The sequence below is a fragment of the Malania oleifera genome, chromosome 5 (genome assembly GCF_029873635.1).
Source record: "Malania oleifera isolate guangnan ecotype guangnan chromosome 5, ASM2987363v1, whole genome shotgun sequence".
Lineage (NCBI taxonomy): Eukaryota > Viridiplantae > Streptophyta > Magnoliopsida > Santalales > Ximeniaceae > Malania > Malania oleifera.
Window position 1 is genome coordinate 40363645 of NC_080421.1, and position 21483 is coordinate 40385127.

Here is a 21483-nt window from a genome sequence, read left to right on the forward strand (position 1 = left end):
GGTGGGTTGTGCATTCTAAGTAACAAAGTGGGAGTTTTGGAAGAAGTAGGGTTGGGAGATGCATTGAACCATCAGCTGTTACAGAATTCAGAGAATCTGGTGCAGTAACAAAATGAAGTAACAAGGTGGAAGCTTTGGAAGAAGTAGGATCAGGAGATGCATTGAACCAACAGCTGTTGCAGAATTCATAGAATCTGATGCAGTCCCAAAATGAATTGAATCTTGATGGAACAAAAAGACGATACATGGTATACAAGTAGCAAATGAGTCGATAAAGAATTGGATTGGAATTTGCAAGCGGTTGAGGGTTCTCATGAAGGGAAGAGTCAGGACATGGGGGAATTCGTGAAGTTTGGTGATATTGATAGCCAAAAGAAATTGAAGGCTGCTGATGATGCAAGCGGTCATTCAAGTCTTCAATGCATACAAAGTACTGTTCCTGTCCAGCTATTGATGTATTCTTTATTGTCTAATATGAAAGCATCAGGAAATAAATAAGTCCAGGATTTTTTTTGGGTTGTAAATCTTATGACGTTAAAGAGGGGATAAAATCAGATGAAGATTTCGAGAGTTTAAGTGAAAAGATACGAGCCTTTTATTGGATCAACTAATGGCAGAAAATGGGGTAGATAATGAGGGTATGTATTTAATTTCTCCTCGGAAATTACTCGAGGAGCATACAGAGTGCACAATGACAGCGGGAGATGGTGTTTTGTCTGAGCAATAGGAAGTGGGGGATGATAAACCTCAGAGTCCCTCTGAAGAAACACATGTTGGTGTTCACCATTTAAAGAATACAGATGATCAAGTAAAAAATATAACAGAGGAGCGACTTTGGCTTATATTACTCATTTGAATTGTTGTCCTGCTGTCCCTAATGTGCTTGTCTCTAGTATTAATGTGGATAATGCTGTGACTGAATCGAATAAGGAAAATAAAAGGGATCCAAGTCCTCAAAAAAATATTGATATTAATTTGCGCCAAAGTGAGGGATCCAATAAGGGGGATATCTTAGTCATAAACTCTTTGGAAACTGAGAGGGACAATTATGACCCACAAGAACTCCTTGAGGGGGTGAATGTCAAGGTAGTGAATCCTTTGGTTACTCCTCAGACCAATGAGAAGGAAGAAAAAAAGGATGCACAGGGTGTTGGATAAATTAGCTAATTCTATTTTTTCTTTTTCTTTTTTTCCTTTTTTTTTGGGGGGGGGGGGGGGGGGGAAGTGGGGCATAAGGATGTAGGTAAGGGCTAAATTAGTTAAATCATGAAGATAATTAGTTGGAATGTGAGGAAGAAATGACTCATTAATGAAGTTTTGAGCAGAAGTGCTCCTAATATTGTTTTTTATTCAGGAAACTAAACTTGAGGACATGGATGGGGGGGTGATTTAGGAAATTAGGAGTATTTGGAAGGGGAGGTGCAAGGAGTGGGATTTTCTTCCTCCCCAAGGGGCATTTTTTTTTTTTTTTTTCTTTTGGTGGTTATTGTGGTGCGGGGAGGTTGATCATTAGGACACTCGTTCCATTTGTAAGATTGATAGTCTACTTGGTTACCTTTCCTTATCAGATTTGTGAATTGTTATACATTAATAGTAGGGGTAACGTCTGTGTATGGTCCTCCTAGGCCAGCACTTATATCATTTTCTTGGGAGGATCTTTATGCGGGTTTTGGGTTTTGTTCACCTAGGTGGTTAGTGGTGGCAGCCGGGGGGGTGGGGGTGGGGTGGGTGGGGGCTTATTTTGGTTGTGTTTCCTAGTGAGAAGGACGTTCTCTTCTAGCATGAGTAATTTTGATATATTTATTAGTTTCAAATGGATAATGCTTTATTTTCCTGGTTTGTGGGTGGAGAAAGTGGTTGCGAGTTGTTTAGATAGATAATAGGTTCTTGTTTTCTAGTAACTGGGAAGATGAATTTCCAAATCTTTCTCAAATGATTTTCCCCAGGCCTGTTTCGGACTATTTTCTTATTTTGCTCGAGTCTAGAAAGATTAGGTTGGGGCCCTACTCCTTTTAGGTTTTAAATATGTGATTGGATCATAAGTATTTTCTGTCTTTAGTAAAGTCGTCGCCGTGTGACCTGGAGGTCATGGGTTCGAGGCGTGGAAACAACCTTTTGCAAAAATGTAAGGTAAGGCTGCGTACTATAGACCCATTGTGGTCCGCCCCTTCCCCAAACCCTGCATGCGCGGGAGCTTTGTGCACCAGGCTGCCCTTTAGTGAGGGATTCTTGAAGAAAGAGGCGGATATGGGTAGGGAGGGTTTTAGGTTGATGAGAAAGCTCAAAAAAATTAAGGAAATGTTGAAGAAGTGGAATGTGGAGGTTTTTGGAGACAATAGAATCAAGAAAAATTATATTTCGCGCGAACTAAATTTTTTGGATAGGAAAGAGGAGGAAGGGATGCTTTTGATGGATGAGGAGGTTGAGGGTACAAGTTTAATTAATGAGTTAAGAGGAGGTAATTTTTAGGGAAATGAGGTGGTTGAAGCAAAAGGCTAAACATAAGTAGGCTAAGGAGGTGATTGTAATTCTAATTTTTTCCATAGCATGGCTAATGATAAGAGTGTTATTAGGGAGCTGGAGATTGGGGGAGAGGTTATTTCTGATCCTGGTGCAATAGCCAGTGAGCTTACTGATTTTTTTTGCTAGCCTTTTTTCAGAGGAGGATGGAGGAAGGCCAATGATTGAGGGCTTGGAGTGAAATCCTATATATTTGGATCAGCAGTGTTGGTTGGTGACACCTTTTGAGGAAAGTGAGATTAGGCAGGTTGTATTTGAGATTGATAAGGATAGAGCTCTAGGTATGGATGGTCTTAATATCGCTTTTTTCAAGACTGTTGGGATGTGGTCATACTGGATTTAATGAAGATTTTTTAGTTCTTTTGTGATAGCTTTCATCACTTTGGTGCCTAAGAAGAGTAAATCTATTCATGTTGCTGATTTTCAGCCTATGAGTCTGCTTACTAGTGTTATAAGATTAAAGGTGCTTGCGAACAGGCTGATTTTAGTAATAGGAAATACAATTTCTCAGGCTTGTAAGGAGTAGGCAAATTGTAGGTGCTATTTTAATTGCTAGTGAGGCTGTGGAGAATGTGCAGAGAAATAAAAGGGTTTGAATTGTGTTTTGAAAAGCCTTATGATGGAATCAATGAAAGTTCCTGGATAGGGTTTTCGGAGGGGAAAGTTTTAGGGCTTAGTTGGAGGAATTGGATGAAGATTTTTTTTACTAATGCTTATTTTTCTATTATTGTCAATGGGGAGCCTTAATCATGGTTTACAGCTTCAAGACGTGTTAGGCAAGAAGGTCCATTGTCCACATCCTTGTTTGTCTTGGTAGTTGGCCATTTGAGTGGATTGATAGATAGGGCAATTGATAAAATGGCATGAGAGAGGTATTGGGGTGGGTAGTGAGAGAGTCATAGTGTCTCCTTCAGGCCAATAACACTAGCTTTCTTTTTCTTTTTCTTTTTTTATTAGTAAAAGAAATTTACTAAAAGGGCATCAAGGGGATGCCACCCCAAAGTACACACAGTCATCCATCCTACAGGATGTCACAAAAATATTAAATTACATTATGATCATTCACTACAGTCCTAATGTACCAGCTGGGAACCTTAGTAGTCCATTGTTCTTTACACTTCTAAAGCGGCGTAAGAGAGTTTTGAACATTCTCTGTTTCATTCTTTCCAAGCACACCAAAAAATGGCAAGAGGGATGAGAGCTAAAGCCTTTCTCTTCTCCTTGGTTGCCTGAATCCTTTTCCATGCCCAGAGCTCCCCTAGCACCGAGCTGGCAGTAACCCACCTTTGTCCGATCAAGGTTAGAGCCATATTCAAAACGTTCCTGGTCCACAGGCAATGAAGGAGTATGCGTTCAATTGTTTCTGCATCAGCCATGCATAGTGCATAGGGAACACCTGTTGACAACAATCAGCCCCTTTTTCCGCAAATAGTCCAGGGTTAAGATCTTTCCACGGGTTAGTCCCCAAGCAAGAAAAGCTACCTTTGTAGGGGCATCCATTTTTAAACGTGAGACCAAGGGGAATTTCTGTGGCTTTTTTCCATTTGTGAGAGTTTCCTACAGAAGGATCTGACTAATAAGACCCCATTTTTATCTGTGGTCCACTTTGGTGTGATTGGAAATGTTTTGGTGTTGAAAGTTGTAGAGATGACCATAAAAATTAATGAGATGGAGTTCCCCATCTTCCACATTTCTGAAAACCTTCCGGTCATGCCACACATCTTGCCAGAAGTAAATGCTGTCCTCATTCCCCACTTGAAGTATGATAAAAGGGAAGAAGTCATCCCATCCTTTCCTGATGAATTTCCACACCCCTACACCATATGGTCCTCTGCCAGCCTGAGTAATCCATTCATCATGCTCGAACCCACATTGGAAGTTATGATTCCCCACCAGAGAAGGTTTTTCTCTTTCATAAATCTCCACAACCATTTCCCAAGAAGTGCTTTATTGAAAGTGTGAAGGGACTTCAGCCCAAGTCTCCCCGGCAAATAGGTTGTTTTACCATGCCCCATTTGATAGGGTAGAATTTAAATACCGCCCCAAACCTCCCCCACAAAAACCTCCACTGAATTCCTTCAAATCTCTTGGCAATTGAAGCTGGCAGAGGAAAGAGAGATATGAAATAGGCGAGAAGGTTTGCCAAAGTACTTCCAATAAGCATGAGTCTGCCACCTTTAGACAAGAAATTCCTTTTCCATCCTGCCAATCTTTTTTTCAAACTTTTGGGGTCACACACTCCTTGATCTTTGAATTTGGCTCCAGGAGGAAGCCCAAGATAATTGATCAGGTAACATCCCATCTTGCATCCCAGAAGGCCAGCAAGAAAAACCCTCTTATGCCATCACCAATCAAAATAAGTTTACTTTTTCCAAGATTTACTTTCAAGCCCGAGATGGCCTCAAACCCTGCCAAAATGAATCATAGATTGAGAACATGGAGAAGGTTAGAGGACCAAAAATTCTTTCTTATATGTGCTTACTATTTTACAACTTTTTGAGTGTGTTTCAGGGTTAAAAGTAAATTTAGGGGAAAGTGGGATAGCAGGTACAAATTTGGGAAATGTAGATATTTGGAGTTGGATTCTTTAGCAGGATGTGCTATTCCTGATGTACTTGGGGTTCCTTTGGGTAGTAATCCTAGATTCGTGGATTGTTTGGGCTCCTATGGTTGGGAAGGAGGGGGGGAGCGTTTGGATGAGTGGGAGGGTGCTATGTTTTCTTCAGGTGGTCAGGTTACTCTTATCCAATCTCATCTTTCTAGTATACCTCTTTATTATTTTTTGTCCATTTTCAAAGTTCCTGTTGCGGTAGTAGCTAGGACTATTAAGAGAATCATGCAAGGCTTTCTTTGGTATGGGATTAGGGAGAAGAAAGATTATTTGGTTAGTTGGGGGGAGGTGTGTAGGTCATAGAAGGAAGGGGGATTGGATCTTGGGAATTTAGTACTAAAAACATTGCCTTGATTTTTTCAAATAGCAATGGAAGTTTCCTTTAGAGGAGAACTCACTTTGGCATAAAGAAACTAACAGCAAATTTGTCTTACAAGAAAATGGATAGGGTACTAAAGCAGGTTTTAGATCTTCTTTTGAGAGTCTTGGAGATGTATATCAATCCATGTTTTATCACTAATAACAAATTTGGGGTGGGTAATGGGTGCATTCATTTTTGGGAAGACCTCAACTCTTCTCGTGTCATTTCCTTGCTCGTATCATCTTTCTTGGTTACATAATGGGGCTGTTTCTTCTTTTTTGCTTTATAATGGGGAGAATTTTTGCTTTAGATCTTCTTCTTTGTTCCAAATCCTCCAACAGAAATAACACTGCATAAACAAATGAGAGGCAGATTCAGAACTATCAAAACTACGAAAACACACATCCGGAGATAATGCCATAGAAGGCATCCTACTCTGCAACAGATTGTTTAGTGAAAACTCTATTAACAATAAACCAAGTTAAAGCCCTAATTTTATAGGGTGTTTTGGCCTTCCAAATTCTATGACAGAATGAAAACTCAAAGAAAAAGATGCAAGAAAATTCTCTTGAATAACAGCACCCACTTCCTCACATCCTCCAGTTGGAAGGACAACCCTCCAACAAATTCAACAAAGACCCAAGCTCCTCCACCTCTCCATCATTCAAAAAACTATGGAAATGTTAGTCTTCACACAAAATTCTCCCTACTAAAGGGCATCCCTAGTCAGAAGGCTCCCAGCCTTGCACTGTGAACCTGTGACGACCTTCCCCCTATCCTCGCAAAGCAGGGAGCCTTGTGGCCCAGTGTCATAGGCCAAATATTTCATACCTTGTGACAGGCCATGCAGCACTAGCTAAAGATTGGAATGCAAGTCAACTCGTCGGTACTTATTGAATGTCTCCTAATTGACATTCGGCATAAGGTCAAAGTGCATCAGCCACGGACTATAACCACTGCAATTTCCTTTGCATGGTTAGAAGAAAAGAGGTTTGGAGAAGAATGACATCACTCGGGAGAAATTTAAACACCACCTGCTCCTCACAATCCTCCTGCCAAACGATTAACTCAGGAGAAATTTAAAGAGCGAAATGACAAAAGGTTTATGTTGACATTATGATGCAAAGCGGCAAAGAGAGCACCATTGCAAAAAAGGGACGACTCTTGATGATTGAACCAGTGGAGGAGCCAAAAGAAGTTGAGCATGGCTGTGATTATTCATATCAAGAAGGTATGGAATTTGATGATAATGATGAATCTATGACTTCTTCAATTCATGCTTTAGCTGGGCATGCTAATCCTTAAACCATGAAAATTATTGGCTTCCTAAAATGCAAACCTATTACTCTCTTAATTGATACACGTAGCACTAATAATTTCATGGACGCTAAAATTGCTAAACAGCTAGCCTATCTTCTAGAGCAATGTGAAAAGTTTGATGTGAAGGATGCAGATGGGAGGACCTTGACATGTCAAAGCAAGAGTCCAAAGGTCAAAACTTACTATGCAAAATCATGGGTTGCATGTTGATTTCTTTTAGTTGCCACTAGAATACTATGAAGTGGTTTTGGGTATTGAATGGCCAAGGACTTTAGGTGATATAGCTTGGAATTTTTCTAAACTAGTTATGAAGTTTGTCGTGAACAGCCAGAGAATGACCCTTAAAGGCAAACGTTGTGCTAATGTCACTATAATTTCAAGCCATCACATGGAGAAGCTCCTTAAAAAGGAATGACATGGCTAACTGGTACAACTTCGAGCACCAAAGGAGTTAAAACATCAATTTGACCAAGATGAATGGCTAGAATCTCTTATTTAAGAATTTTCTAACCTATTTGTGGAGCCACAAGAATGGCCACCTTAACGAAGACATGATCACCACATTCCTCTATTGCTAGGTAGCGTCCATACTAACATTCGTGCTTATCATTATCCTTATTTTCAAAAAGAAGAAAAAGAAAAGATAGTGAAAGAAATGTTAGATGTTGCCATAATTCAACCAAGCTTAGTCTATATTATTCTCCTATCTTATTGGTTATGAAGAAGGATGGCTCTTGGCGAATGTGTTGATTATCGAGCATTAAACAAGAACAGTGTGAAGGATAAATATCCCTATTGTGGATGAATTGTTAGATGAGTTGGGGGGTGCCCAAAAATTTTCCAAACTTGACTTGAGATCAGGCTATCACCAGAGTTGGGTACATGATGAAGACATTCAGAAGAATGTGTTTAGACCTCAAGATGACCATTACAAGTTTTTGGTTATGCCTTTTAGGTTAACCAATGCCCCTTCGGCCTTCCAAAGTCTCATGGATGACATTTTCCGACCTTATCTACAAAAGTTTGTTCTCATATTTTTTTGATGATATCCTAAAATACAGCTCATCTTTTGAAGATCATCTATGTCATTTGCGAACGATATTCACCACTCTTCGCCAGCATCATCTGTTTGTCAACAAATCTAAATGCAGCTTTGCTCGACCACATGTGGATATCTTGGGCATATTGACTTACCAACACGTTCTAAGGTACATCCAATTTTTCATGTCTCTTGCCTCAAAAAGAAGTTAGGAGAGCAAATTACTGTGCAGTGCCACTGACCTAATATTGCACCTACTAGTGAGGTTCAAGTGCAGCCACAAGCAATTCTGGATCACCAAGTGGTCAAACACAAAAGTCAAGACATCATAGATGTTTTAGTTCATTGGCTAACCAATCGAAGATGCAACTTTGGAATTTATCAATTCTTGGAGGAGCGATTCCCAAAGTTTACTGTTGCTCAGCCATGAGGACAAGGCTAATTTGAAAGAGGCAAGAATGTTAGGATTCCCAAATCAATTGCAATTTCTATTTAATGTTATGATTCCCAAATCAATTGGGATTTCTAATTAACGTGTTATGATTCCAAATCAATTGGGATTCAATTTATGTTAGGATTTTTATTTAATGAGTTAGATTCCCAAATCAATTAGGATTGAGTCCACAAGACTTGGATTAAAATATTTTATATTCCTAATAGGAGTAGGGCTCCCTACACTACATTAATCTAACCCTACAGGGCTTTTTCAGTCAAGCAATAACACAATTCATAACCATTGGCTAATTTAGAGGCAGATCCCTCGAAGTGATCAACCCTATTTTCTCTTTCTATTTTCCACCCATCAAGTTTCCCCAATTTCACTATGATAAAACCCTAGGGTCTTATCATTCATCAAGGTGCAAAATGTCGCTATCAGATTCATCAACCTAAAAGGTATCACCAAGAATCAATACGCCCTATACCATGTCCCACAAGTTGTCATTGGTACATCCCCATCTACTAACCTGATAGTAGTCTAACCGCAAGTTAAGTTTGGTGAAGTACTTTGCATGACTTAACTAATCAAACAAACCAGCAATCAATGGAATAGGTTACTTCTTGCGCATAGTCACTTTGTTGAGTGTGTGGTAGTCCATAGATATCTGCATGCTCCCATCATGTTTCTTTGAAACAAAACCGATGCTCCGAGTGGTGCTCTGGAAGGATGCATATAGCCCGCTTCCAAAAACTCCTCCAACTATTTCCTCAACTATGCAAACTGCAGGCAGCTTCACTCCTGTTAACAAGTCAATTTCATGCTCCACACCCCATTGCAGAGGCAAGTTGTGAGGTGGCTTATATGGGATCACAAATTTATACACATCCAATACAACTTGGCTGGTAGTAGGTACCTACTCTTAACCTACATCTTCATCTGCTAGCAGCGTGGCAAGATATGTTTGTTCACCCCTCCTCAATCCTTTCTTGAGCTGCATAGCAACAAGAAATTTCTCATCTCCTTTCCTTGTAATGGCTTGCACCATGCAAGGGTGGTCTCCCATCAGACAAAGGGAACTAGAAAATGGAATCAATACCGCCTTAGTCTCCCTCAAGAATTCCATTCCAAGAATCACTTGGAATTCATCCAACGGCACAATTGTGAAATTCGCATGCCCCACCCACTATCCAAGCTTTACAATCACTTGCTTGGCTACTCACAGAGTAGGTTGAGCTGGGGAGTTAACTGCTTTCATGCGTCTTGAATCCCCCTCTAAGTTCAAGTTGAGTCCTATCACCTATGAAACAAATTATGGGTAGCCCTAGTATCAAATAGCATGAGTGCTCTTCTCATTGATCCATAGATCCACAAACAATAACCCTTTAGCCTAAGTAACTTTTGTCACCTTTGTCTACCTCTCCAACATGATGCCTAACCGCATTGCACCCATCCTTGGAGTTTCCTCCTCATCAGCATCATCTTATAGTGCCCTCTCCACAACGGAGGCTTGTAAGGCCTTGAAAGATGACCTCTGACATCTCCACCATAGAACTTCGTTGATGTTTTTGTGACCCTTCAAAAACATCAACACATTCAGCAAGTTTGACCATCTCCATAGCCACATTGTTGGTTGTATCAACCTCGAGTTCTAGCGCTTCTATTCTCTTGATATTGATTGGCACAGTCTCTTACCAATGCTTAACACAATCCCGTAAAGAAGGCAACTAAATTCTTGTAGCAAGTAACCTGGCTCTAATACCAACTTTCACAGGGCAAATATTCCACACCTTGTGAAGGATCATGCAACACTAGCTAAAGCACTCTCATTTAATTAGTTAGCCAAAGATTACCTCGGTTTACCCATAGAACACATTCACAACCATTGAATGTAAAGTAAACGCAAGCAATAAGCAATTCATGAAAGCTAATGGCAAGCAAGCGGTAAACACTGAAACAATGTAATTCATTAACAAGACGTCCGTAAGCAACTTGTGTTTAGCAAGGGAGGCAAGTAGGCTAACATGGTTATCAAATGCTAGTGAGTCTTGTAAGAACACTGATCCTCCCCCAAAAGAGCTTTATATGTTATTTCAGCTTTGGCAATAGCAAACATCAAATTGTTTAAGGAGTCATACTCTTCTTTTACACTAATTCTTACACCTACTCAAAGCAAATAACCTATACTAGTATTTACATGATGGTAACTCATCACATGCACAAAAGACAAATGGTCATAGGCAAACATAATGTCCTGAACAAGCTTGGCTCATGACACCCAAGAACCCCTTTAATGAGGAGAATTTTGCATAAGATTTCCATTTCCATAGATCTCTGAAAGATAGAGAGGTGGAGGAGCTTGGGTCTTTGTTGAGTTTGTTGGAGGGTTTCCCTTCCAACAAGGAGGATGTGATAAGTGGGTGCTGTTCTTTGGGACAATTTTCTTGCATCTCTTTCTTTTTTGTTTTTGATTTGGATAAATATGTCTTTTTCATTCTATAATAGAATTTGGAAGGCCAAAACACCCTGTAAAATTAAGGCTTTTACTTGGTTGATTGTTCTTAATAGAGTTACCACCAAACAATTTGTTGCAGAGTAGGAAGCCTTCTATGGCATTATCTCCATTTGTGTGTTCTTAGTTTTGATAGTTCTGAATCTGCCTCTCATTTGTTTATGCAATGTTATTTCTTTAGGAGGATTTGAACAAGCTTTTTGGTTTATTGGGGAAAGTTGGGTTTGTCTAGAGTTAGTGGTGGATATGTTGGCCATTTCTCTTTTGAGATTCGGAGGGAGCAAAGACAGGAGTGCTCGCATTTTTTAAGGGGAAGAAGACTTCTTGGGTTCTGGTCTGGGATAAGATCCAATATTTAGCTTCTTTGTGGGATTTGGCTGCTGGTTGTTTCAAAGGAACATGTTTGGAATATGCTCAGCAGGATAGCTTTGCTATGTTGTATTAACTCTTTTGTTTTTCTATTTTAGTTTTCCTGCTTTTTAGAAGATTCCTTATTTTCCTGTTTCATACATTCTTTCTCCATTAATATAATTGTTCTTTTTCAATCAAAAAAAAAATACTTAACTTTCTTCATGAACGTAGGATAGCAATTGTAGGAGTTATCAACTGAAGAGAATTTTGTAGTATATGTGAAAGTAGGACTAGCAGTTGAATGTTTATAACCAATCTAAAATTCAATATCAATGCATCTAAAACTAAAAGTATACATCTTTTTTATCAAAATCCAAAGAAAATCAAAATTTCTGCCAACAAAACCAATTTCTGCTTCAATTCTTAGAGTTTTCTTGGAGGAACCAGACTAACCTCTAATTCCCTATCAACTTGAGTTCTGTCCTTGACACTGCTATACAATTGCGACCGTAAAATGAAAGGCTGAATTGAAATCTGAAATAGGCATAACATAAAAAATTAAAAAATAAAACGGATAATGGTATATATAAGTTTCAACATTAAACTGGCATATGAAAAGGGGAAAATAAATAGAGGGAAAAAATTCCATAATAAATGTTTATAAGAGCGTCTAAAACTTTATAAGCTTAGGCACCGATAAGTGGTCCTTAAAGGCTCTGCAATTGGCATTCCATGCAGCCACAAGTCCACTAGTGTATGCCACAATGGCTGGGCGTTGGCCTCATTACCAGGGAAAGGGTGCATGTCAACAGATGTCATCGGCTTGGGATGTCAATTGTAAGCATTTAGTTAACATTCAGTCTGGTATTAAGCACCAGAGACACTAATAAGTGAATGAGAGAGCTCGTATAAATAATACAGACAGAGTAAGTTAAAAGCAGAGGGAATTCACAACCTCGTATATTTCCTCTTCAGAGGAATAGGACTCCATACTAGCAGCAGCCTCTTCATGTACACCAAAATCCCTCAAACTCTCTATGCTACTAATATTCCTAAAATAAACTTCAGGCCAGCAGCAGTTTCTTATGCGTCGGTGTTAAATTTTATGAGTTCAGATGAAATAAAAATAACAATCAAAAAGATGCATGCCAAAGTACATTTATTTCACAATCATTGAAGGCACAAAAAAAGAGGTGCTGGGACAAAAGAGCACAGGACAATTTTTTTCTGGATAATGCTTACTTGTTTAATTTTCCAATGATCCATAGCATGTGGAGTTGTGAACAGATAATGAGGCATTGTATTTAGCAGATGCTGAAATGCCACTGAATATTTTACCAAATAAGCAAACACACTAGCTTATTGAAGTGAAGAAAGAATTAATTCGGTTAACAAGTATCTATCGAAGTCAACCATACTATTACAGAAAAGAAAGATCCCTATAACAAATTCACAGCAGCTTTAAAGGAAAATGAGAAAAGGGGGAAAAAATTAGGGCTTTTTCAACTGCGGGAAACAGTTTTTTTTTTTTTTTCTTTTTAGCTTTCCAGATAATTATGAAACTGCCACCTTGTTTTTCAATTTTCCAACATTTATTTCAAAATCTGGGGATAACTGCACCCATGATAACTTAACTATTGACTAAAATCCCTGATACCACTAAACCTTTTTGTTTTGGTGCACTAAGGTCATTCAACTACCAAATTATTGCAATCTCCCCCATTCCGTCCAATTTGAACGTCACTCTGTTACATATGCCTAAATGGAATACCTACATGGCAACTGGGTCCCACTTGAAACACGCCACTATATTTTTATCCAAAAAATAAAATTAAAAATTAACACCAGCAATATTAGGGTTTTGAAAGGTGGATAAGAAGACAAGGGCATTAACACATGAAAATTTTAAAACGATTTTTGTCCATATTGAAAATTTTAAAATAATTTTTCTCCATATTTGGTTGATCCATAGTTCGGTCGGCAACGACCAAAGAGTCATGTTGGACTTCCGGTACGAGCAGCTCTCGACAGCATCATCACTGTGAAATCCTTGTAATCCCTTGGTGGTTTGTCTTCTCAGCCGACGCTAACTGCGTCGCCAGCGCTTCCATTGTTGAATGCCTCACCTCTTTCCACATTTTCCCTTCAGCTCCTTCTTATTCTCCAACCTCCTCGCCTCGAGCATCTAATATATAGCACCAGTGACGGAGACCAGCACAGCTTGCCCATGGCACATGTTAATAGGCCAGCACTCCAATCCATGATCCTTGCCTCCGCAGCTAGATCCTGAGGTGGTTACTGGCAGCAATGGCAGGGGCTTTCGGCATTGGGATGGTGTACTATAGGATGCCATTGGCAGTGGGGAGCTTGTCATTTGATATCTACCTGAGCGTGACATTTGATGCACTGGCAGGGGTGCCATCAGCACTGGCCATGGCAATTCTAATAGAGAGTATAACAAGTGGACTGTGGTGATGGCTTTGATGGCTTGAACATTTGTATGACAGTCGGCAAGAAGCACTTTTCAGTTTTCATCATCATTAATACTCTTTTTCTCTCTCCCTAAATCCCACTCTGTCCTGTCCTTGCTCGCAATCCACCATTAATATCCCCCTGCAATTTCTGCAGCTATCTCGCTCTCCCTTGCTTCTTCTGTGCTTTTGATTCGAAAGACCTCAATAAAAAGTGACATATTTAGTATACTTGTTGTTCTTCCTATGTTTCAAGTTTTTTTCCCAGATTAAATACTCCTGTTTCTCTTTCAATGATTTAATTTATTGGTCTCACAAACGCATTTAATGCTCTCCGGCTTTAAACTTGCTGACCCTTCTCATCAATGATCAATTTCTTCCATCTCCCTACATATAATCATCCATAGTCAATACCCCAATTTATTTCTCTCTGTGTGCTATAGGTTTCGTTGGTTAGGTATGAGATAACATAAACTTTATTATAATTTTGTTTCTTTGATCTGTTGCTGTACATCAAAAATAGTGGTGATGGCACCGTCACGGCGGTGGTGTTACAAGAAAAAAAAAATTTGGGAGTTGGGAATTAAGATGGGTGGAGCACCGTGTTACAATAACAAATGGGTATGTTGGGGATGTTCTTGCAAAAGGAATGGCAGGTGTCACCATGATTAATTTTATTAGCTCTGCAAATCATAGCTTGAGTAGCAGAAAAATGAGGAACAAGATGACCACATGAATTTTTTTTGGAAGGAAATTAACTAAATTCAGTTGAGATGGGACCCCAGCTGCAATTTACACAAAAATATTTTTCCATGTAAGCATTTTTAACCAAGGCCCGTTAGTTCTAGAGTAAAAAAAGGGAAATTGCAATAATTTGGTAGTTGAGTGACCTCCGATCACAAAAAAAAAAAGTTTAGTGATGTCAAGAACTTTTAGTCAACAGTTAAGCGACCACGGGTGTTCCTTAACCCAGAAAATTAGAAACAGTGGAAAGATGTCTTCCAACATTTCTAAACACATACTGGAAAACTGGAAAACAAGATTGCATTTCTGTAATTATTCAGAAAACTGAAAATGGAAAATGGAAACCATTTTTCACAACTGAACAAGCCCTCAAGGTATTTTAATGATCACTGGAGAAAAAAAATAATTAAAATTAATTACAAAATGAAACCCAAGTTTGGCGAGGCGTGTCAAATCATAGAAACTTTTTCAAGAACGTTTGGAATTTTTTCAAGACATTTGAAAGATTAGAACTTCATGCTCAAATGCGACTTTCATCTTTGCCCGTTTCTGTCCAATTTAATGTGCGCCTCCTCTGATGTTAATAGAGACCTCAAGCTTGCCATCTTTTTCTACAGGCTATCAAAGGGCAATATAGTTTGTTGCAAACCACACGATACCTGGGCACACAATATCGCAGTGCTCCCTCATTTGAGCAATTAACCGTGGTTTTATAAAACATTTGGGAGCTGCCTCCCTTACCTGATCATATTACTTACAGTTTCTGCCTACCATTATTCAACAACATTTGCATGGCATTCTACTTCCCCGCTTGCTGCATTAAACTTTTCAACAAATCATATGCATGCTCATAATGATGTAGTTTGTTGAAAGCATATGCAAACTTTGAGAATACCATACCCCACCTTTGGAGTAAACCATGAATTTTATCATGGACATTTTATGAGGATCAGTCATCCACACATATTACTACAACAACAACCAAGCCTTGAGTCCCACTAGGTGCAGTTGGCTACGTGAATCCTTTTTTTCCAATTTACATGATCTAGAGCAACATCCTTTGACAAATTGAGGGTTTCCATTTTAAGTGTATCTCTGTAGCCAGCCATCACCACTCCTCCTCTAAGAGAGATATAAAGAAGCATTGTCATCTGGTGCTTTGTATGATTCGCCTAGATCTTCTCTATTTGAATGTAAAATGCTTCTTGTTGATTGAAAGAGTGCATTCAGACTTATCATTCACAAACTCACAATATACCGAACTTAAGCAAGTTGGGAGATGTTCGGGTTAAAAAAGTTATTATTTGGAAAACTGGACTGAATCTACAAGAAGGTCAAAAAGGTGAGTTGAGAAGGTAGTTGAATCAAAAAGAACGGCTGGGTTTGGTCAAAGTGAGTTGCTAAGGTAGAAATTGTGGTGAAGTAAGAAGGTTGGTTAGAAAGAGAGGGGCGGGGTCTCTGAGGGTTGTAGTAGTTTTCCTTTGCCAAATAACTCGTTACTGGTGGAGGGGGATGTCTCTTCTTTTAGGGTAATTATATGCAAATGTTCTTACAAATTTGGGGCCTCAAAATTACCATTTGTTAAACAAAAGAAGCCTTTGAAGACTTCATTACCCTCTCAGTTTTAGTTTTTGGGCTCTATAAATAAACAACACCTCCAATCCCAGCCTATGAAACAGTTAGCACTCATCAACTGGTGACTAATCTCAGTTGATTGCTTGCAGTTGCAATGTTGCTCAAATCAGTCGCTCAAACCTCCGGTCCAAACCTCCCTCAGCCATTTGAAACCTTCTTTTTTTCTCAAACTCTTCTGACTTTTTTCACTTCATGGCCTCACCGCGCACCAAGTATGTTCTCACAAGCCTCTTTTTTTTTTGGATTGGTGATAGGTGGTTGTTTATGTTCCAACTCTCTCTTTCCCAATGCAAGCAGTTCCCCCATCTTTATTTTTTTCTTTGATTGCTGATTCTGCCTGCTTGATTAGTACAAATTGTGGCTGCCTTTGGGAGGCAAAAGGAAGCAAGGAAACTTTGGTGGCGGGCAGTGTTTGCTATCCTGTTGGTGTTTTGTCCAAAAGAGATGCTTGTATTTTGTGAGTTCTGGTTTTGTCTATTGGTTTGATCGAAGGACCAAACTGCCATTGTTTCATTGGAGATATTTCATCTAGTTGCTTTTGGGAATGTGATGTGGGTTTTTCTAATATACAATGATATTGGCTTGGTTAGCTTCATTAGTTTTCTATTTCTTGTTTGTATTTGATCTACTTTTTTTTCTTTCTATTCCTCTATTTTGTTAGAAGGATTTCTTTTCATATTTTTTCTTCTCTTAATAGAGTTGCTTTTTTATTCAAAACAATAACCAATCCACTTTGCTCAAAATCCAAATTATACAGCTAATAATACTATTGTTTGTTTTGTTCCTTTTGGTTAATGCTCTAAAAGCTACACTTCTTAAAAAAAAAACAGAGAAGTAAATATTGAGAGGATGTTGCAAGCAATCAAGGAGGCTAGGAGAGAGAAAAAGGCGCTGGTATTGTATAGGATGGGTGGAGTGATCCATAAAAAAAGCCACTAATCAATTCTATGACTATACCAAACAGGAATCTAATTTTCTTAAAGGCAATTGATGATACGAAGGAATATATGGGCAAGAATTGCATTGCTCAATTTATGTTGGATGTTGTTGCCGAAGTTGGACCACAATATGTGGTCAAATTTTTACTGATAATGCACCCATGAAGTCTCAATATCCATATATTTTTTGAGCTCCAATACTCCATGCAATGCACACTCATAATCCTGCCTTAAAGAACATATGTGCAGCAAAGAACACTGAACAAAATGAGATTGCATATGAAGAGTGTAGTTGAAGAATATATGTTGCACATGACCCTTCTGTTATACACAATTTCATAATGAATCACTCAATGAGGTTAGCGATATTCAATGGATGTGTGCCACAAAAATTGCTTGTCATAGCTCATGCCAGGTTTGCCTTGGTGATATTCATGCTTAAGAGATTGAAGCCAACAAACAGAAGCTCCCAAGCAATAGCCATTAGTCATGAGTGGACTCAAATAAAATGATTCAAAAAGCTTGGCATGTGAAATAAATTTATTTCAAATTATTTTTGGTGAGGCAAAATTACTGATCCTATCTATGATATGTTTCGAGTTGCTAATCCTTATAAGTAGATTTTGCCCCTTGGTGTATGCAATGTGGTACACCATGACAAAAGATGAAGGAAGCAACCTATCAGCACCAAGGCTCCTTTTTCATTCATTCTTGCACAAAGAAATGACACTTGCCACTTGTTGCCCTCTCTCTTGACCAGAATATAAGCCATTCACATTGGCCTACCTTGCTCGATGGCATCACCCTACTCAGTAATGCACGTCCTACCACAATATGACCTCATATGGAGATTTTTTATTCTATTCAAAACTCACAGCATCTCTTCCAAAAGAACAGCTCATCTTGCACCTCAACCCCCCCCTCCCCCCCCGCCCCCAAAAAAGATATTTACGTCATCCTACTATTGCCCCTACATCTCTCATTCTTCCTACATAATCTTCCTCCTCCTTTACCTGTCACGCCGTACCTCAACTTTTAAGGATTGACCAACCTTCCCCCTGAGCCGCCCAACTTATGCCATCAAAAACACCTCCAACTCCCAACCCAAAAAAAAAAAAAAAAAAACCCAAACAATAGTTCCCACCAATGCTTGCATCCCCTACTAGAAATATATTTAAGTTGCACAATAGGCCCCTCAAAAATAATGTTTCCATAGGCCATAGGTAACACTATAAAACAACTCCAAGAGCACGCATGACAACAGCAACAAACCAGCCCTGAGTCCCAATACGTGGGGTCAGCTATATGAATCATTTTTTGCCAATTTATGCAATCATGGACAACAACAACAACAACAAAAAATAATAATAATAATAATAATAAATGCACATTTTCAAGAGGTGTTTAAACATCTATGATTGGTGAGATGGAATAGATTACAAATGAAATTATCATAGAATATCTGTATAATTACTTATGAAAGAAAATGCACTGTCAAAAAACAAATGGCCATGCATATATTTTTATTAATCCATAACATGGAATCGACAATGAAAAATTATTCCTAAATTTCACCATAATGCCTATTCCGATTCTATACCATTCATATTGGATGGAACTAAAAAACAAACTTTGGCATGAGACTTTTTTTCTTTATATTATTATATCCCTATAAAATTCTTAGGATTCTATTCCCATCTACAATTCTATTCCCATCATATTCCAAACAGTGAACTAAGGTAAACTTAAGCATTCACAAGCCTATCTAGTCGATGAACGTATAGCGAATGAAATAATTTGTTGAAGTAAAATTTCATGACAAACCTTTTCAATTGGTGGAAACTGCGCATGCATTATACGGAGTGCAACCATAGTGTCGGTAAAAGTAAGATTTCCCTCTGCATTGGCAGATAAGTAATGGTCACTTCACCCTGTAATCCTAACAAAACGAGAATACTATAAAGGACAAACGACCACATCTCAAAAAAAGACCATCTTCAAGCCATTTCAAAGTGCGAATTTTAACTTCGAAACCATAAGCGGCTAATCTTTTGCTCCCCAAAGAAAGAGAAATTGGAAAATGGAAGGTGAAATCACCGAGGGACAGCGTTTGATGCGCATCGTAAGTTTCAATCTCAACATCTTGCTCTCGCCGGCGCTTTTTCCCGGGCGGCGACGACGATGACGACGATCCTGGAATATTGTCCATCTTCCTGGAAACCTAATTTTCTCCGAGGCTGCAGAATCGCAGAGCTTGAAACTGCCTCCTCATAGGAAGTCAGACAATGAATTACAAGGTGAAGGTCCAAGTCCGTGTGTACATGTTTAAAGCCTAAAAAACTTTTATCAAATACTGCGGTAGACTGTTTACTGCGGCTGTTTATACTGCATAGGTCCACTTGGGTTCGGTTAGGCCTAAATTTCAAACCAATCTATATTAGTTTCGGTAAAATTAAATCTTTAAGCTTAACTTTTATGAGACCCATAATGGGGGTGCACTCGATTTTTTTTCGATTCAATTTTACACAAAATCAAACACCGAACTAAAACATACCGGTTCTTATAATTTAAAATCATTATCAAACGACAGTTCAGTTTTTTTTAAAAAAAAGAATTATCCAATTCGGTTTTCAATTTCTAACTGAATTGAACCTTGGCGAATGTTACAAATCAACTGAACCTTTACTGGGAAGGGGCTTTATTGGAGAGGACCATAGGACTTCAATGTGGGTCACGCACAGTAATGCAAACCCTCATCCCATAAGCTAGTAGCTGGATTGGTAATAAATGAAAAGGGATAACCAGTATTTATAGCTAGGGAGAAACTTTAAATCTCAATCACATCCAATGTGGGACAAGAATAGGTGGGGAGGTTGTATAAAGAATATAGGGAAGGTTGATAGTAAGAAGAAGGTTGTGCCTCATGTTTGCATCATTGGAGGGAAAGCTGCACCCTGTTATGAGATTGCAAAGAAGATTGTCAAACTTTGTCATGATGTGGTAGAAAAAATTAATAATGATACAGATGTCAGAGACCTTGTAAAACTGGTTTTAATTCCTGACTACAATGACTCTCTGGCTGAACTAGTAATACCAGGGAGTGACCTTATTTCACAACACATAAGCACTGCTTGGACATAAGGCATCGGGAACCGGAAGCATGAAATTTTTTATGAATGGATGCTTGCTTTTAGCTACAGCAGATGGGTCTATCGTAGAAATTACTGAAGAAGTAGGAGCAGAAAACATGTTTCTGTTTGATGCTAAAGTGTATGAAGTTCCAACATTGAGTGCAAAAGGAGCCGTTGTTAAGGCATCACTTCAATTTGCACATGTTGCAAGGATGGTGCAGGAAGGCTATTTTGGCATCAAAGACTACTTCAAGTAATCATGTGATAGCGTAGATGGTGCGTGATGGATATGACTTCGCAAGCTATCTCGAGGCACGGGCTGTTGTTGTCGGTTAAAAAAGCATTTGTCGACCAAGCGAGGTGGACACAAATGAGCATCCTCAGTGCAGCTGGCTCTGGAAGATTCAGCAACGATAAAACAGTAAGAGGGTATATAGAGAGGACTTGGGGAATTGAACCACATGTAAATGCCCCTTCTAAGATCTGGTAGCAGGGGGGCAACACCATAACAGAGAGCAAGCCATCAGTTGTGGATCATTTGCCTTTGCTTTTGAAGTGCAACTATTGTGGCGCACAGCTTCTCACCCCTTGAGGCGCAGCCTCTATTGCATCCATTTCAATTCAATTTCTAATTCAGCTTATTATTTATAAGATATTTCGGTTCTTCAATTTTTCGGTTCAGTTTTGGGTTGGAAATCGAAACCGAACCGAGAACTAAAATTTTCTATTTTCAAGAACCAAAATCGAAGTCAAAAATCGAAAGGCCGAATTGAAACTTATTCCGGTCTAGTTTCAGGCTGGTTTGCCGTTTTTTTGGTAAATTTTGTACACCCCTAGCCCATGTGGTACTATTATCAAAATTATAAAATTAAAAGTTAAAAATTAAAATTAAAAGCAATAAAATTAAAAACTAAAAATAGTGATTTGTTTGGTTAATATTCTTATAATTGAAATAAATTAAATATTTAATTAGATAAACCGACATTTTTTGTTTTTAAAATTCAATAATAATAATTAAAATAATAAAATTACAAAATAATGCAAATTAAGAATAAGTGCAACTATTGTGGCGCACAGCTTCTCACCCCTTGAGACGCAGCCTCTATTGCATCCATTTCAATTCAGTTTCTAAAGATATTTCGGTTCTTCGATTTTTTGGTTCGGTTTTGGGTTGGAAATTGAAATCGAAACCGAACCGAGAACCAAAATTTTCTATTTTCAAGAACCAAAATCGAAGTCGAAAATCGAAAGGCCGAACCGAAACTTATTCCGGTCTAGTTTCAGGCTAGTTTGCCCTTTTTTTGGTAAATTTTGTACACCCCTAGCCCATGTGGTACTAATATCAAAATTATAAAATTAAAAGTTAAAAATTAAAATTAAAAACAATAAAATCAAAAACTAAAAATAGTGATTT

At 38.6% G+C, this 21483-nt stretch overlaps 1 protein-coding gene across 20 annotated transcripts in view; it reads right to left on the minus strand.

Moving 5' to 3' along the window:
- LOC131155705 (uncharacterized) overlaps positions 1–19704 on the minus strand; it is a 95226-nt gene extending 75522 nt beyond the window's left edge. For 19 of the 20 annotated variants that reach the window (XM_058109040.1, XM_058109034.1, XM_058109047.1 and 16 more), the window contains exons 1-3: positions 19036–19683; positions 18763–18836; positions 11604–11684 (exon numbers count right to left, since the gene is read on the minus strand). In XM_058109040.1, coding sequence (XP_057965023.1) covers positions 11604–11684; positions 18763–18836; positions 19036–19147 — 267 coding nt within the window. In that variant the 5' untranslated portion in view covers positions 19148–19683. Of the gene's footprint in view, positions 1–11603; positions 11685–18762; positions 18837–19035 lie in introns of all 20 variants that reach the window. The other variant, XM_058109033.1, reaches the window with a different exon arrangement.
- Between the last annotated feature and the right edge of the window lie 1779 nt (positions 19705–21483).